Source organism: Stylophora pistillata, chromosome 12 (genome assembly GCF_964205215.1).
Source record: "Stylophora pistillata chromosome 12, jaStyPist1.2, whole genome shotgun sequence".
Classification (NCBI taxonomy): domain Eukaryota; kingdom Metazoa; phylum Cnidaria; class Anthozoa; order Scleractinia; family Pocilloporidae; genus Stylophora; species Stylophora pistillata.
Window position 1 is genome coordinate 6,535,001 of NC_142530.1, and position 16,433 is coordinate 6,551,433.

Consider the following 16,433-nt stretch of genomic DNA (forward strand, 5'->3'; position numbering starts at 1 on the left):
TTATTATTTTTCCCATTATACAGTTGACTGGTGACACCGCACGTGTTGCAAAGGAGGTCGCCAAAACAGCGTCAAAACGACTGTTGGCAACAAGGCGGCTGCGGAAAAAAGGTAAGGAGACTTCACATGCTGTATTACTCGCTTTTATTATCTTTTTAAAAATTTTTCTTAATTTTTTTTTAAAAATTTTTCCTTTTTTTCATGGCCCATGCCAGCCGGCACATACGCTTAAAATTCAACCTTAAATGTTAGTTTTTGCTGTTATTGAACTTTAGACCCCCAAATCACACACAGTACGCTTGGGCCGCCTGTGGTGAGGATGGGCTGACACGGTTTTTCCGAATCGATACGATACGCTACCGACGTTTATCTTCGATATCAATATCGACATCGATACTGTGACGTCACTGGAGAGAAATGGTAAGTCGTGTGCTTGAATTGACAAAAAATAGGGTTATCCTGCATTATTAAGGTTATGCAGTGTTCAGAACTTTGTAGAAGCGTCAATAAGAGTCACAAATTTAAAATCGGACTAAGGAACTTACTTAAGTCGAAACTCATAGTCGTCACCGATCACTATTAATGAGTTCACTCTTGCAGCGCTAACAGCCGCTTAGACTCAGGTACCCTCCACCCACTGCTCATTGCCCAGTCTCGAGTCCAGAATCTTTTAGACTCCTTGTCATCAGAGGTTGATCGCTGGCGTGAGACAAAGCGTGGGCAGGTCAAGTGTAGTTTCGAAAGCATCGATACTTTTCGCTTTCGCCAGTATCGACGGATATTTTCCGATCTGAACTCGGTATCGCTGGTATCGGTATCGGCCTATCCTTACTGATTGATAAGACGCGAGTTGACTCGCCAATCCAAACGTAATTTTTAGTCACGGTTAAGATCTCTTGTGGAAGGAGAAAGAAATGATGTCTTTTGCTTTATCATGTGGATTGCACTACGTCAAAAGTTTTCGTGTATTCATGGCGAAAACTGGACAAAGAAGCGAAATTTCAAAGCTTTTAAAAGAACATTTATCGCCCTTGATTCAGGAATCGCTTCATTCACGTAGCATATCATTACATTTAAATATTCTCAGCGTAGGAGGTGGATCAGGGGAAATCGATGGGGAAATGTTGAAAATAGTGAAGAAAGAGTTACACAAAGGCAAGCATAGCAGTCACATGAAGATCTTCAACCGAATGATCGAGCCTAACGAATATTCGTGTGGTCTCTACAAGGCAGCCATCGAAAGCTTGCCTCGCAGTCTTCCCGATGTTAACCCCATAGAAGTTGAAATCTTGCGGCAGACATTTCAAGAGTATAGGAAGATGAAGTGCAGCCATCAGCAAGGATCAGTAAAGTTTGATTTGGTGCATTTTATCCACAATATCTATTACGTGGACATCGAGGAGGCTCTGCTTCGCTGTTTTGAGAAAGAGCTAAACGATACGGGAATCTTTTTTTTCATCGTCGAAGGGTAAGACTTCATGGACTGGGTGAAGTTGAAACAAAACAAGCATTTGGCTGGAAAAGACAAGGCTAACGATTCCAAAATGGTGGAGAGAATTATCAACGTTGCTTTTGATAATGGCTGGAAACATGAAGTATACGCCCAAAAATATTCTATCGATGTTACCGAAGTGTTTGATGAGAAATCTACTGAAGGAAATCTGCTTCTTGATTTCCTGACACATACCACGCATTTTAGTGAGAAAGCAGACACAAAACTTGTGGAAGAATCACTTAAACTGATTAAGGATCGGACCATTTTGAAAGATGGAAAAAGACTTGGAGAGAAAAAGGAATTACTTATTATAATTTCTAAGTAACTGATTTTACATGCAGTTCATTTAGCAGCCGTCGAAGAATGTGAACAATTAAGGTCATGATAAACCATAATAGCCAAGAAATTTATAGACTCAAATGTTTTGCAAAATCCGCGGAGAAACCTCAAAGAACAAAGCCTGTCTAATCAGTTCGAAGACAAGCGGTGTGCGCACTCTGATTGCGTTGCATCGTGGTCGTAAAACAAAAATAATAAAGTGAGTCATTTACGTCCTGACGTGGTCGAGTGAACTTCTTTGGTGACAAGGAGATAGTGTGATCTGACGTGGAATGTAATGGTGATTAACTGTCTGTTGCCGTTGATTCGAAAGTTAGTTTAGTTTAAGTTTTGACGGGCCTGTGCGACCTCAGTCATTCCTCCGTGACGAAGATCGTTTTTAGGGGGGCAGCGGACGTGATTAAAAAAGAATCGAAACTGCAGTCTTCCTTAAGAATCTCATCACAAATGGCAACAGGTACACTCACAGTCGATGGCGGGGTGGATACTCTCAAAGTCAGAAGTTGCCTTCCTAGACGCGAGTTATTTAATAGTAAACTGACCCTTGACATGCAAATGCATTACAAACAGACAAAGACCTTTCAATACACGAACGTTTTTTACACCAAGCGTAAATAGGGGATTCTAAAAGGAGAAGCCGCACACTTCCTAAAAACGAATTTGTCTCGCTCCAAGTATAATATCGCTGCAACTTAATGCCCTGCAACTGGGCACGGTCTCCAATAGACTAAATGCCCGGCAGGCAGAAATTTTCACAGAATATCCACTGAAAGGTTCCTTCGAACCATAGTTCAAACTTCTTAAGAATATTGTCCATCACAGATCTTGAGCCAATCAAATGAGGTCAGATCAAATAGCACCAAGGTTATAGGCAAGGTCAGTTTCTCTCCTGGTCCTTCTCGCCTTCATTTCCATCGTGTTAACATCCAAACACAGGTTTTCGTAACCCCACCTTTGCTTAAGAAATTGCTTGATGTTTATTATATCAATGTTCTTGATGTCGCGTGAAATAAAAGCGTCACTATTGTGGCCAATTTATCCCACATTCGAAGTTATTATTTTATCTCCTGTCAACTCGTCAGCAAACTAGTGCGACGTCACGCAGAGCTTCGGTCCCGTTTCAGTAGAGACACGCGGGTTTCGTGATAAAAGGTTTTTGTACTTTTCTCGGAGTTCGGTATTTAGTCTGTTTGAGACCGTGCCGGGCGGCAGTGGCTTTTGCAAATATTTTCATGTGAAAAAATAGAAAAAGGATATTATCACCCAAAGCACAACAAAATCACTACTTTGTAAGAGGTATATTGACGACGTTTTCTGTCTGTGGAACAGAACCAAAGACATATGTACGTGCCATACTCATTTTTTTCTATTTTTATTATCATTTTTTTACTATGGCACTCATAGGCCATATTCTTTTTTTTTTTTTGGAAAGAATAAAGATAACTATTAAAAAAAATTAAAATTATCCAAAAAAATATAAAAAGAAAAGAAATACAAAAGAAACTAAAAAGAAGAAAAAATAGAAAAAGTAAAACATAAATAATAAGAAAATAATTAAAAAATAAAAAGTAAATAAAGAATATAAATAACAAAATATAAATAAATAAAAAATGATATTAAAAATAAAAATAATTGATCAATAAAATAAATGGTTTATTTGCTTTGGCTCTACTTATAGACCACTTTCATAAATGGCTGCCGGATCATTATTCTTTTGTTTAAATTCAAATTAGCCCTTCTGGCCTCGCTTGAGATAATGTCTTCTTTTGAATTTTGTACTGGAGAACGAGGCCGGTAGGGCTAATTTAAATTTAAACAAAAGAATATTAATCCGGCAGCCATTTATGAAAGTAGTCTATAAGGAAGGCATTTTACAGTTGAATGCCTTGAATGTTTACTAAAAAAGCAAATAAATCCACAGTTTTGTTTAGTTTCAGGACGTGAGTTTTGTTTGCAACGACGGGAAATTCGAACAAAATTTGCTTTGGAGTTGCAATAATACGAAACACGGGCTTTAAACGTGATAACTGTCTTGTAGTATAAGTTCATCTGCGAATGCATTGTGATTCATATAATGGAAACAATGTGCCGTTGTTCCAGATTATATCGGAAGCATTTTTCTCTTTTGTATCCCGTTGGGTCTAATTAATTTGGCGGCTCTTATGACGTTAACTCCAGAGGCCGGAGCGAATATATCACTCCGGCTTAACTTCCGTAAATCTCATTGTTTCCGAGGTGCACGTTCAGTTCGCAGCTTGGAATTGTCTAGACGTTAGTTTTCAATCGTGGCAATTTAGGCTGGTCAAGGTGATACTTGACAAAAGAACCCTTCTTTGTCATTGAGGTTTTAGTCCCCAAAGCAAACGTATTGTTGAGTCTACTACAGAAGAAGACGAAATGGCTTTATTACGCGGATCGCACTACGTTAACAGTCATAATGTATTTTTGGCGAAAACTGGACAAAGAAGCGAAGTAGGGAAGCTATTAAAAGAACATTTACCGCCCTTGGTTCAGAGATCGCTTGACATGCGCCATGGCAAATCGCATTTTGATATCCTTAGTGTAGGAAGTGGAACGGGGGAAACCGATGTGGAAATCTTGAAAATAATGAAGAAAGAGTTACAAGAAAGCGAGCATGGCCATCACATGAAGATCTTCAACCGAATGGTCGAACCTAACGAATATTCGTGTGGTCTCTACAAGGCAGCCATGGAAAGTTTGCCCCGCAGTCTTCTCGATGAAAAGCCTATAGAAGTTGAACTTTGTCGGCAGACATTTCAAGAGTACAAGAAGATGAAGGGCGGCCATCTGCAAGGATCAGTGAAGTTTGATTTGGTGCATTTTATTCACAGTGTTTACCATGTCGACGTCGAGGAGGCTCTGCTTCACTGTTTCGAGAAAGAGCTAAACGACACGGGTATCTTGCTTTTCGTGGTAGCAGGGCAAGACCTCATGGACTCGGTTAAGTTGAGACAAAACAAGCATTCGGCTGGAAAAGACAAGGCTAACGACTCCAAAATGGTGGAGAGAATCATCAACATTGCTTCTGATAATGGCTGGAAACATAAAGTGTACGCCCAAGAATATTCTATCGATGTTACCGAAGTGTTTGATGAGAAATCTACTGAAGGAAATCTGCTTCTTGATTTCCTGACAGAAACTGCGGATTTTCGTGAGAAAGCAGACACAAAACTTGTGGAAGAAACACTTAAACTGATTAAAGATCGGACCATTTTGAAAGATGGGAAAAGATTTGGTGAGAAAAAGGAATCGCTCATTGTCATTTCCAAAGAGCTGTGATAAATTGGTGTCATATCCTGTTTAATCAGACAAAAGCCGAAGCGAAGCCCCATACAAATGATAGTAATCCTCGAAGCAGAGAAAATTTATTCTATCAAGTAACCGTACGAACGACCGTCCTCACAACTGTTTTTTGGGCACAAATCTTGGCATTGTGTAGATAGAAGGTAATACGCATGCGTGCATGCTTGTATAACAAGGAAATCCTGAATGCGCCTCTGCTAGTAGGCGCCTCTGCTAGTAACATAGGGGCATATGTTACTCAGTCACAGTACTCAGTTTAACAGTGACCTTATGGAACGGTGGTAATGTTGAATATCCTACAACACTAGGAAAAGATTTGTCCTAGTGAATCAGTACGAAATCTGGGAGTCCACTTTGATCAGTACGCAAGGATGCATGTACATGTGAAAAAAATCTGTCAAGCCTCATTCTACCTTCTAAGGAATATAAGTAAAATTAGAAGATACCTAGAAGCCAGGACACTACTGAAATTCTTATTCATGCCTACATAACCTCTAAGTTGGATAATTGTAATTCTTTACTTTATGGACTTCCAACCTGTATGATCAATAAGTTACAGATAATACAGAATGCTGCTGCAAGAATTGTTACTCGCACAAAGAAAACTGATCATATTACTCCTAGCTGTTCTATGTAAGCTTCACTGGTTACCAATTCAGTATGGAATTATTTTAAAATACTCCTGTTAGTCTACAAAGGTCTGAATGGTTTAGCTCCTGCTTATATTTCTGAACTTTTACATTATCCTACCAGTTCTCGTTTACTACGCTCTGCTTCACAAAGACTCTTGAGCATTCCAAGGACATCCCTGAAGACATATGGTGACAGAGCCTTTTCGGCTGCTGGCCTAAAACTGTGGAACGAACTACCTTTATCACTCAGATCATCAAACACTTTGGCTGTTTTCAAAAACCACTGGAAGACTTATTTGTTTAAACTTGCCTTCAGTTAACAATTTCTACCTTAATTTCCTTTTTAATTATTATGTAATCTCTTTTATTAATTTGTATTTTTTTTAATCATATAGTAGACACTGTAAAGCGCTATGAAGAAGTAGTCGACTTAGCGCTATATAAATGCTTATTATTATTATTATTAAATAATTAAAACATTGATAATCAACTGACAAAATTAAAATTAAAAGAAGCCCAGTTTAATTATTATTGGAGCCTAGAGAAAAGACCGATCTAGGAACAGTGAGGTTCTTAAGCTAACCCTTAAAAGTTATAATTACTGTTTCTATCTTCATCATTATTATTATTACCATCATTATTGTTAAAATGATTATTTGATATCATTTAATTATTGGTGGTTGAGAAGTTAATTAGTCACTATATTATTCTTGAATCATCTTTCTCTTGTGGAACAAGCCTGACTCAGTAACCTTATGTAGTCTTAACTGCCTATTTTCGCTCCGACGAAGGGCTAACGCTCGAAATGTCAGCTTTTGTAATCGTTACGGTGGCCAATTTACCATTTCAACTTTATTGATATATATCCAAAATATTTTCGAATTTCCTGGGGTAGACCATCGAGAATTGACTTGACGAGACAAGTCTACACTACTCACTCCCCCATAGCGGCTAAATCAGCGGTCAATCTTCCCCTGGGGTACTCCGGTGACAATTTACCTATCGAGTGCAAATATACGCTACCCACTCCCCCAATGTAGCTAAATTGTCATGCCGAAAATTTTTTTTTTCCGATTAGTCACGAACTTTTTCGCGTCGCTTCGGCCAAAGTCCCTCAACGCTACAAAGAACAAAAAGACCATTGTTTAATACTTAATCTGAGAAGTTGAGCCGCAACTATAGACCATTTCTTGATCGACACGTGAATCATAACTCGAGCAGACAATACGAAAAATAATGATACGTTTTGATTCAGTAATTTATTTCAATAGGAGAGTAACAATTGATATTGCAACAGGATGGTCCAGCCGAGGATAGCCTTCAAAAAGTGTGAACTTGACCATTTAAGATCGTAGGAGAAATTTACATCAGCACCATATGGGAACCCTTCGTTTGTGGTCATGGCAAGTTTTCTCTCGTGAAGTGCTTTGAGCCAACTTCAAAATATACAAAGGGACCTGACGGGGAAATAAGATAACTACAGAACGTACATAACCCCAGTTACGTACGTTCCGTTCGAGACTTCAAAATAACTTGAGTAGCTTCATTTCGTTATTTAAAGTACTGTTGAAGCCGAGTTAATGTATAGTAGAATTTGAAGGAAATAAAAGAGAACTACAGAGAGCGAAAGGCCAAGATGAAGAGATTTTGAATGAAACGTCGCGGTAACCACTAAGAAAATCATATTTCGAGTGTTGCGCTCAATAATCTCTAGTGCGAATGTCGAGCTACGAAGATACTCCCAAATAAACAATCAAGTCAAAATCGGGTAAAGTCCGGAATTGTACTTTCACACTCACTCTTAACTTAGTGGCCTCGCAGTAGCCTTAAGAAAACTGAAGATATCTTAATGGAAGCCGAGAATCAGAACGCAAATGGAATAACGTCAATTTCCATAGTAAATATAGTAAAAAATACAAAAAATCGCATCCGCTATGATAAATAAATTTACTTTTTCACAGATAATTAATCATAATTTCCGAAGACGTGTAATATTTCATTCTCTCGGTTACCAGTCATTACTTGCTGCCTTCAGGGGAGGGGGAGGAATGTGCAGTAGCGTATTCAGACCTTGAGCTAAGGGGGGCGTGGGGCCAGGCTTTTCATCCCTTTGCGTTTATTTTTTTACCAAGATAAGGGGGGAGCCCCGCTCCCCCGAGCCCCTCGCCTAAATCCCCACCGGTGTTTGGAGGACATTCGGTAAAATCACATGGATTTCAGAGGAAACGGAATGGGAATAGTCGCCGCAAATAGGGTATTAAGGGGGCACTACAAAAAAACTGACTGCCAATTAACTGCCAAGGAGGAAAGGATCATAAGAATATTACAGAGCAAAAGCCCCCACCCCCCCTCCCCGATTCACGAGTTACCAAATCAGCATGGTTTCCATTTGACAGGTGGCAAGGAGAAAAAATACCAATTTTTCTTAAATTCACGAGCGTTTTTTGTCAGAGAAAAAACCCGCGAGGTTTCGAGAACAAGCGGGGTCTGCCGCTACCAATAATACCTCTACCCTTCGCTTGTTCAGCATGCCCTTCGACCTCCCTAAGATAAAGGGGCCTTTTCCTGTCATAGCCGCTTATTGCGTCATGGAGCGTTAAAGTGCACCTAAATCCAAAATTTTTTTTTCTCTTAACGAAATAAGCTTATCTTTTGGAGTATTTCTGTGCAAAAATTTTTTAATTTGCTTAAATCTTAAATTTTCTGTGCCTGGTCAAAATACGGAAAATCGGCCGCCATCTTGCCCCACGACCGAGTTTAAAGAGGAATGGCTCTAGCGGATAATGTGACGTCAAATCGAGAACACGAAAGTCTGCTTTTCACACATTTTCACTTGTTTGAGAAGGTTGTGGTCGATATTGTCCGAAATATGCCGACCAGGTGTATCGTATGAGGAATGTATGAAGCGTGATACCCTCTTGCAAATTTCGCACGTTGCTACATCCTCCTATAACACACTTAGTCGGCATATTTTCGGACAAAATCGACTACAACCTTCCTAAACAAGCGAAAATGTGTGAAATGCAGACTTTCGTGTTCTCGATTTGACGTCACATTATCCGCTAGAGCCATTCCTCTTTAAACTCGGCCGTGGGGCAAGATGGCGGCCGATTTTCCGTATTTTGACTGGGCACAGACAATTGAAGATTTTAGCAAATAAAAAAATGTTTGCACAGAAATACTCCAAAAAATACGCTTATTTCGTTAAGCGAAAAAAATTTTTTGGGTTTAGGTGCACCTTAATGACGTTAACAATCCTTTAAGTTATATCTAGTATTATCTTTCAAACCGGCAGTCTAAATCCCACAGGGATCAACGAACGCTTTTCATTCCACTTATTTATTCTTGTTTTTCTCGTCTTCACGTTATACAACTTAGATAATAGGGAACTTTAGCAATACAGCTTTTTGCGACGGTGACCGGAAGCCCGACTTACTTCCGCTTGAAGTCTTACATTTTCACGCGCAGCCGTCCTCTCTTTGCGCGGACGTGAGAGCAGAGCGACTTTCGAGTTGTCCACAAAACGTAAGCACATTACTTTGTTTAACACTGTAAATATGTACCATTTCTTTCACTTTTCACGTCCGAAAGCTTCAAAACAAACTAAACAATACTCAGTATTGTTGACTTTTAACCTGACTTTTTCGGTTATTCAGTGATGTGTGTAATGGTCCTCTTTTTTTCAATTCCGAGACATGGCTACGAACACAAGGACAAACGAAGGTAAACAGTAAGTTCACACAAGTAAAAATCTAGTTAAAAATAGAAAACAGGCAACTCATAATTCACGATAATAGCTAACCTCAGTGAATAGTGTCTGTGACTTCGAGTAACCATTCGATTATTACAGGGAATTTGCGCAATTCAGTGAATTTTAAGTACTTGAGTGTAGGTTAAAGAAGTTTACGCGAGGATATAAGTTGAACTCAGCGAAATGTTCAAGTGTGCGCCAGCAATAAGTTTTGTTTCAGCATACTTTCTAACTCATGTTTTAATACTTTATGTAGAGTACCGATGGAGTGGACCGAACACGACGTGTCAATGCTCAGGGAAATGGTTGTCAGCGACGTTTTTGCTTTCAAGAAAGGAAGCGTCAGCCGGAGGGAAGCGTGGAATTCGATAGCTGAAAAACTAAATCAGTTCAATTTTCCAATGTTTCGTATCAAAGACAAGAGAGGAGTTAGACAGCGCTGGGGATTGCGTAAACGAAAATTCAAGTCCCACACCTTCACAGCGAGTCTAGGAAGGTGAGGTCGGCTTTTTCAACTCAGAACTCTGCTTTACATTCGGCTGAATTGATGTCGTCGAGATTGAAAGGATCATATTGCTGGTAATTAAATTGTGGAATTTTAGAATCATAGGCGTCATAAACAAGGACAAACTCGCGTTGAACGTTGTTAACATAGTCGAGTAAGAGCATTCCCGAATGCTCTTAAACAAATTCATGTTTACAACCCTTTGAGTTTTGTTCTTCAAACCAAAAGCAAATCACATAGGCTAGTCAACGGGAATGTCAATTAAAGGCATCTTCATGTGTTCATCATAGTGACTACGGAGCTGGGAAGCACCGCTCAGCTCCTCCTGGCAAATCCAGCAAGTCAACGTTTCATCGAAATCTAAAGAATATGGCTGCTGTTCAAAGTGCAATCTTTCATGTTTTCGCAGTGTTCCATTTCGAGTAAAACACTTCTTACACGTTTTGCACTGGTACGGCTTCTCTCCAGTGTGGGATCGTTCGTGTTGTTGAAGATCTCCTTTTTGTCTAAACCAATTGTTACAAGTTTTGCACTGGTATGGTTTCTCTCCAGTATGGGTTCGTTCATGTACTTGTAGATTTCCTTTTCGAGAAAACCACTTGCCGCAGGTTTTGCACTGATATGGCTTCTCTCCAGAGTGGAATCTCTCATGTATTTGTAGATTACCTTTCTGAGAAAATCTTTTGTAACAGGTTTTGCACTGGTATGGCTTCTCTCCAGTGTGAGATCTCGCATGGACTTTTAGATCATATTTTTCACTAAAACACTTCTCACACGTAGTGCATTGGTATGGCTTCTCTCCAATGTGGAATCTTCTTTCATGTACTTGTAGACCGCTTTTTCGAGTAAACCGCTTGTCACATGTTTTGCACTGGTATGGCTTCTCTCCAGTGTGAGATCTTTCGTGTTGTTGGAGACCTCCCTTTTGTCTAAACCGATTGTTACAAGTTTTGCACTGGTATGGTTTCTCTCCAGTGTGGGTTCGTTCGTGTACTCTTAGATTTCCTTTTCGTGTGAAACATTGGTCACAAAATTTGCACTGGTATGGCTTAACTCCAACGTGAATTCTTCCATGTATTTGTAGAGTTTCTTTTCGAGTAAAACACTTGTCACAAGATTTGCACTGGTATGGCTTCTCTCCAGTGTGGGTTTCTTTATGTCTTTGCAGAGTTTCTTTTCGAGTAAAACACTTGTTACAAGTTTTGCACTGGTATGGTTTCTCTCCAGTGTGGGTTCGTTCATGTACTTGTAGATTTTCTTTTCGAGAAAACGCTTTGTCACATGTTTTGCACTGATATAGCTTCTCTCCAGAGTGGAATCTATCATGTCTGTTTAGATTTCCTTTATGTTTAAAGCACTTGTCGCATATTTTGCACTTGTATGGCTTCTCTTGAGTGTGTGTTCTTTCGTGTTCCTGTAGATTTCCCTTTTGTGCAAAGCACTTATCACAAGTTTTGCACTGGTACCGCTTCTCCCCAATGTGTAATCTCTCATGTATTCGTAGAGTTCCTTTCTGCGTAAACCTTTTGTAACAGGTTTTGCACTGGTATGGCTTCTCTACAGTGTGATTTCTCTCTTGGATTTGTCGATCTCCTTTTTGAGCTAAACCCTTCTCACAAGTTTTACAATGCTGTGGCTTCTCTCTGGTTTGGAATCTTTCATGTACTTGTAGATGCTCCTTTTGTACTAAAAACTTGCCGCAAGTTTTGCATTTAAATGCCTTTTCCACGCAACAGTTGCCTTCAGGTTTTGCAAACTGGTTATTCATTTTAGGTCTATTCACTTTGCGCGTACCTTGTCGGTAGTTGACGTTTTTGTTTTCACCATGTAAGCAACAGCTGGGACACCCTTCTTGACAGCAAAAAGCTATCTAAAATGCTAAAAGAAAAGAAATACTTTTATTCAACCAAGTGGGGATATTCGTAAGCAGTAGCATTAGATTAAGCTGCAATAAGCAGAGAAAATGGCCGGCATATTGAGTTAAAATTACTTTGAAACTCTTATGGGAAGGAAGTTTTACTAAATCAATTGCCACTAACAAAGGTATTCACAGATAGATAAACTGCTGGCCATAGACAATAAGTACTTCGAAATACTTCTAGCCTCGCACAACGGGTTCATACAATCTAGTCCCTGCAATATTTTACTTTAAGCCAAAGTTGTCACTGTGTGAACAGTTTGTTTAATGACCTTGTCAAATAAACACTCCACCTGATACCATCAAGTGGAGAAACAAAAAGTACAAACGTGGGTGACAGGAATTCCAAATAGACAATATATATATATATATATATATATATACACGTTCAACAACGATTTCCAACATACAATACAAGAGATTTCCTATATCAGTCTTTACAAAGGAGATTTCCAAAAGATATTAGAAAAGAGATTCCCAATAGACTACACAACAGAGATTTCCAATAGATTTTACAGAAGAGATCCCCGGTAGATATTACAAAAGAAATTTTCAATGGACGTTATAAAAGAAATTCATAATAGACTATACAGTAAAGACAATACCAATACATATGAGAAAGAATTTGCTTATTAAGTAAAAGGTCATGATAGAAATTTGGATTAAAAAAATTAAAGATAAAAGCTTGGTATTATAACTGTTAAGCCTCTCCACACTTGTGAACAAAACTAGAATTATATCCTTCAATTCCAAGAACATTTTTGCCATGATAATTTTGTATCTTCTCTGTTGCATCCACTTTAAAAATCTTAAAGCTGTCAAATACCATGAATGGCCTGACCTGCTCATAAGACTGGCTGGCCTGATCTACCAATCAGTTCATACTCCAAGTGCCATTTGGCTGTTAAGTTTTAAAATCCACAACAGAAACCAAATATTGCCTACCTGGTAAACCACACTGAGTTCAGTTAAAGGCTGATGGAAGCTTATGACAAATGATCAACAAGTGTAACATGATTCTCCTTATTTGATCAATTTAGTCCAGTTTTCACCCAGGGAAAAATTTTGTTGGCAGAACATTTGTCCACTTCGGCCATAATTTGTCAAGTTGCGACAAACCATCTGAACTTGCAAAGTGTTGGTGATAGAAAATCTGTCTAAATAAAAAAACTTTTTTTTCTAGTGCAGATAGGCCTTCAACCTACACTCGTAAGACAAATCCTATCAATGGGGTATGGAGATCTTCTAACTGTACAATTTTGTTTGTTGATATTTTTTTGTATAATGTTTAGAAGACAAACCATCACTAATCTCAAAATAAATTCATGTATTCTTTTCCAAAATAAAATTCATAACAACTGACATCATAGCTCAAATTATGTACATTTGTCTACATTTCATTTGGGAGGAAACTTTCACACATGGTATTGCAAGACAATCTCAAAAGAAGGATTTGCCAACTTAGATTACTCTAGACCTTTGTAGCTCCCTTGCAAGCATCATTGCTTTACTTGGTCAGGGCTCGACACTAACAGTAGCCCACTAGCCACAGACTAGTAGAAATTCAGTTTTGGCTAGTGGTTTTCAATTCCCACTAGCCAGTTTGGCTAGTACAGAGACTGAAATTTTTGTAAGATCTAAAAACTCTAAGATGTCACTAGCCACTTGGCCAGTTAGTTGAAAAGTTAGTGTCGAGCCCTTTTGGTAACTATTGGAAAAAACATGTTATTTTGAAAACATCACTTTCATCAAAACAACCCTCTTTGTTCAAGATTTCTTCAATATATGTGGAAACAGTTTAACAGTTGAGGAATTGCAAAGAAAATTTAGAATACCAATTCAAAACAAACTTTCTTCAGTATTTTTGATTTAAGGGTAACAACTCGATGAGATTTGAAAAAGAAGGCCCACATTACTGAAACTCCTGAACCTGAGCTACTAAATACAATCAAGGTTCCCGGTATAGTCGAACCTTGACTATCCAGACCCGTTGGGACTTAGGTAATCAGTCTGGATAATAGAGAGTCTGGATAATTGAAAATATGAATACTAATGAGACAATAATGTAAACAAAAAAGATAAAGATAACACACTTTAAATTCTAAAAGTCTGCTTTGATGACTCTCCGAGTGCTCGATCTTTTGAAAGCGGAGGAGGTCATGCGCTGTTTTTAATGCACTTTTCCTGAATTTAGACATATTCTCTGAATTTTTTTACCTCATAAAGTTTGGAAGATCAAAGCTCATTATGAAAAAAAAACGGGACCAGAGAAAAGGCCGGATAATCAAGGTCTGGATAATCGAGGTTTGACTGTACTCTTAACCCTTCCATCCCCAGGATCTCAATAGCAATTCTCCTTACTGTCTGCCATACAATTCTTATCATGTAAGTTTGGAGAATTTGGTATTGGATCAACTGATAATCCCCTGACCTTGTCTTTTCCTTATTCTCATCACTTGTCTGCTTGATATTGTATTGATATTGTAAGGAGAAATTCTGTCTTGGTCACTCATTGGAGTTCAAGGGTTAAGGATTTGACCAGCATGCACTGCAAGCATTAGTATAAAATAACTATTGATAGATTAGTATAAAGTAACTATTGATAGCAACACCATTGAACCATGTGGTAACAAAAAGAGGAAAACCACTTTTCTAATCTATTTGGAAGACTGAAAAAGAAAACACTATCATGTATATAACTGGGTTTATGTAAATAAACAAGAGACAACAAATTAAAACAGCTTTCCTTTAAGCTTTAACACAGGATCACAAAAAAAAAAATTATTATTTAGATTTCAATTCTCAATGGACAAATCATGTACATTCTGCCCAAACCCAGGCTCTGTAAAACACTCATTAATGGTTTGCATCAACACAAAATCCTTCAATCACTCTAAGACTCTATCATGGTTTAACAGAGAGCAGCCTTTCAAATGGCTTCAATGCTCAGCTGTCAAAGAAATTCAACCGAGAAACTAATGGCCCTTGAAATATACAAAAAAAGACCTTGGATAGTAAGTTTCTTGTTCTCGCGTGGAAAAAGAAAGAAAAAGTTACAATTCCAGAATGTTTTTATTTTTGGTCATATGGCTGCGTGTGCCCTTCTGTGGCGTCCAATTGAGGGTGAAATTTTCAACACTTTGTGGCCCTATGATAAAATGCTTATTGACTGTGTTTGGTCGGGCCAGACAGAAAAATTTTGGCTCTTGGTCACGATACGCTCAGTCCGTTGGTCATGCCCTCAAGCCAAATATTTTTCCGTTTAGCCCTCCCACCCAGTCAATAAGTACATATTATTACACGACTCCAGCAGTCAGAGCACCAATAACTAAAATCAACCAATCAAAATGCTCTATTGCCGGTCCAATATTCTCTAAGTATTGGACCGGGCACTTTCCCGAGTGGTCCCGAATGATACCGCACTTGTGTCCCTTTGAACTTCAGTCGTATAATAAATCTCTTATTAACCAAGCTTGCTCGGGACCGTACTGGAAGAATATCGGCCCTCGGTCTTTTTTGTACGGACCGAGCGCAGCGAGGTCCGTACCGTCAAGACCTCGGGCCGACATTCTCCCAGTACGGCCCTCGCGCTTGGTTAATAAGATATATGTATTTAACATTCGACGCTAAAACGCTTTGTCTGCACAACTCGTAAAAATACTCAGTGATACTACACACCAAAACGTCTACTGAGAAGATACATACTCAACCATAGCTCACCTTTCTGAGAAATCCAACCAAGAAACTAGTGGCCCTCAAAATATTAAATAAAGCGCTTGGATAATGAATAACCTATTTAATATTAGCCGCTTTTGGTTGGTAGTTTACGAGCTTTGTTCGCACAACTCGTAAAAATACTTATTGATATTACACTAAAACGTCTAAAAACAAGATACATATTCAAGCATTACCACCATCGTGGATCCATAGGCTAATTTAACATTTCTACTCTTACCTTGGACGTTTTTATGCCTTCCACAGTGATTTGCTTCAAGACCAAAGTAGGAGTTCCAGAGTCAACCCACAACGGACGCCATTATGGATGCCGCCTCATTTTCAGGTTTCTCTCTCCTTTTTCGTTGAAAGAGTAAGAGAGGACACTGGGAACGAGATCGACAAATTAAATTCACATCCCAACCTCGATCTTTATCAGGATTAAGCAACATTTCCTACGATTATCTTTGGGGCCTTTTTTTTTTCAAACGTAAAGGGGTCCATATGCATATGAAGTTTTGTTTTATAAGTTTTATTTGCTTCACTCGGACCGAACACCACTGGATACTCTCTTGGCAAGAGACACCGAGAACTACAAAGATCGTTCCCTGAATAACGGCTCCATTTGATCAATACTATGCCCACGTATGATGTACGATCCTTCGCAGTAGATAGCGCTATTTATGCAATAGCGAAAATCAGACCTGAAAAAAATCAGGCCTGTTAGCTGTTAAATCAGGCTTGTTAGCTCAATT

General features: G+C 38.8%; 2 protein-coding genes and 1 pseudogene across 4 annotated transcripts; 2 read left to right on the top strand and 1 right to left on the bottom strand.

The window, feature by feature from the left end:
* Positions 1 to 1,110: 1,110 nt before the first annotated feature.
* On the top strand, positions 1,111 to 2,075 carry LOC111333303 (histamine N-methyltransferase-like; annotated as a pseudogene).
* Positions 2,076 to 4,070: 1,995 nt separating this feature from the next.
* LOC111333487 (histamine N-methyltransferase-like) lies at positions 4,071 to 7,535 on the top strand. Its single transcript, XM_088739902.1, has one exon. It carries the CDS (start codon positions 4,232 to 4,234, stop codon positions 5,132 to 5,134), a length of 903 nt encoding a protein of 300 aa, XP_088596028.1. The 5' UTR covers positions 4,071 to 4,231; the 3' UTR covers positions 5,135 to 7,535.
* A 1,578-nt stretch (positions 7,536 to 9,113) lies between these two features.
* LOC111333476 (uncharacterized) lies at positions 9,114 to 16,041 on the bottom strand. Of its 3 annotated transcripts, none has more exons than XM_088741607.1 (3): positions 15,920 to 16,022; positions 12,910 to 13,117; positions 9,114 to 11,924 (listed from the first exon to the last, which is right to left on the bottom strand). In XM_088741607.1, the coding sequence occupies exon 3, from the start codon at positions 11,812 to 11,814 to the stop codon at positions 10,288 to 10,290; it is 1,527 nt and encodes a 508-aa protein (XP_088597733.1). In that variant the 5' UTR covers positions 11,815 to 11,924; positions 12,910 to 13,117; positions 15,920 to 16,022; the 3' UTR covers positions 9,114 to 10,287. The 3 variants fall into 3 exon arrangements, with proteins under 3 accessions (XP_088597733.1, XP_022794804.2, XP_088597732.1); XM_022939069.2 differs by lacking the exon at positions 15,920 to 16,022 and adding an exon at positions 14,396 to 15,866 and having other exon boundaries at positions 12,910 to 13,121; XM_088741606.1 differs by lacking the exon at positions 12,910 to 13,117 and having other exon boundaries at positions 15,920 to 16,041.
* Positions 16,042 to 16,433: the final 392 nt, after the last annotated feature.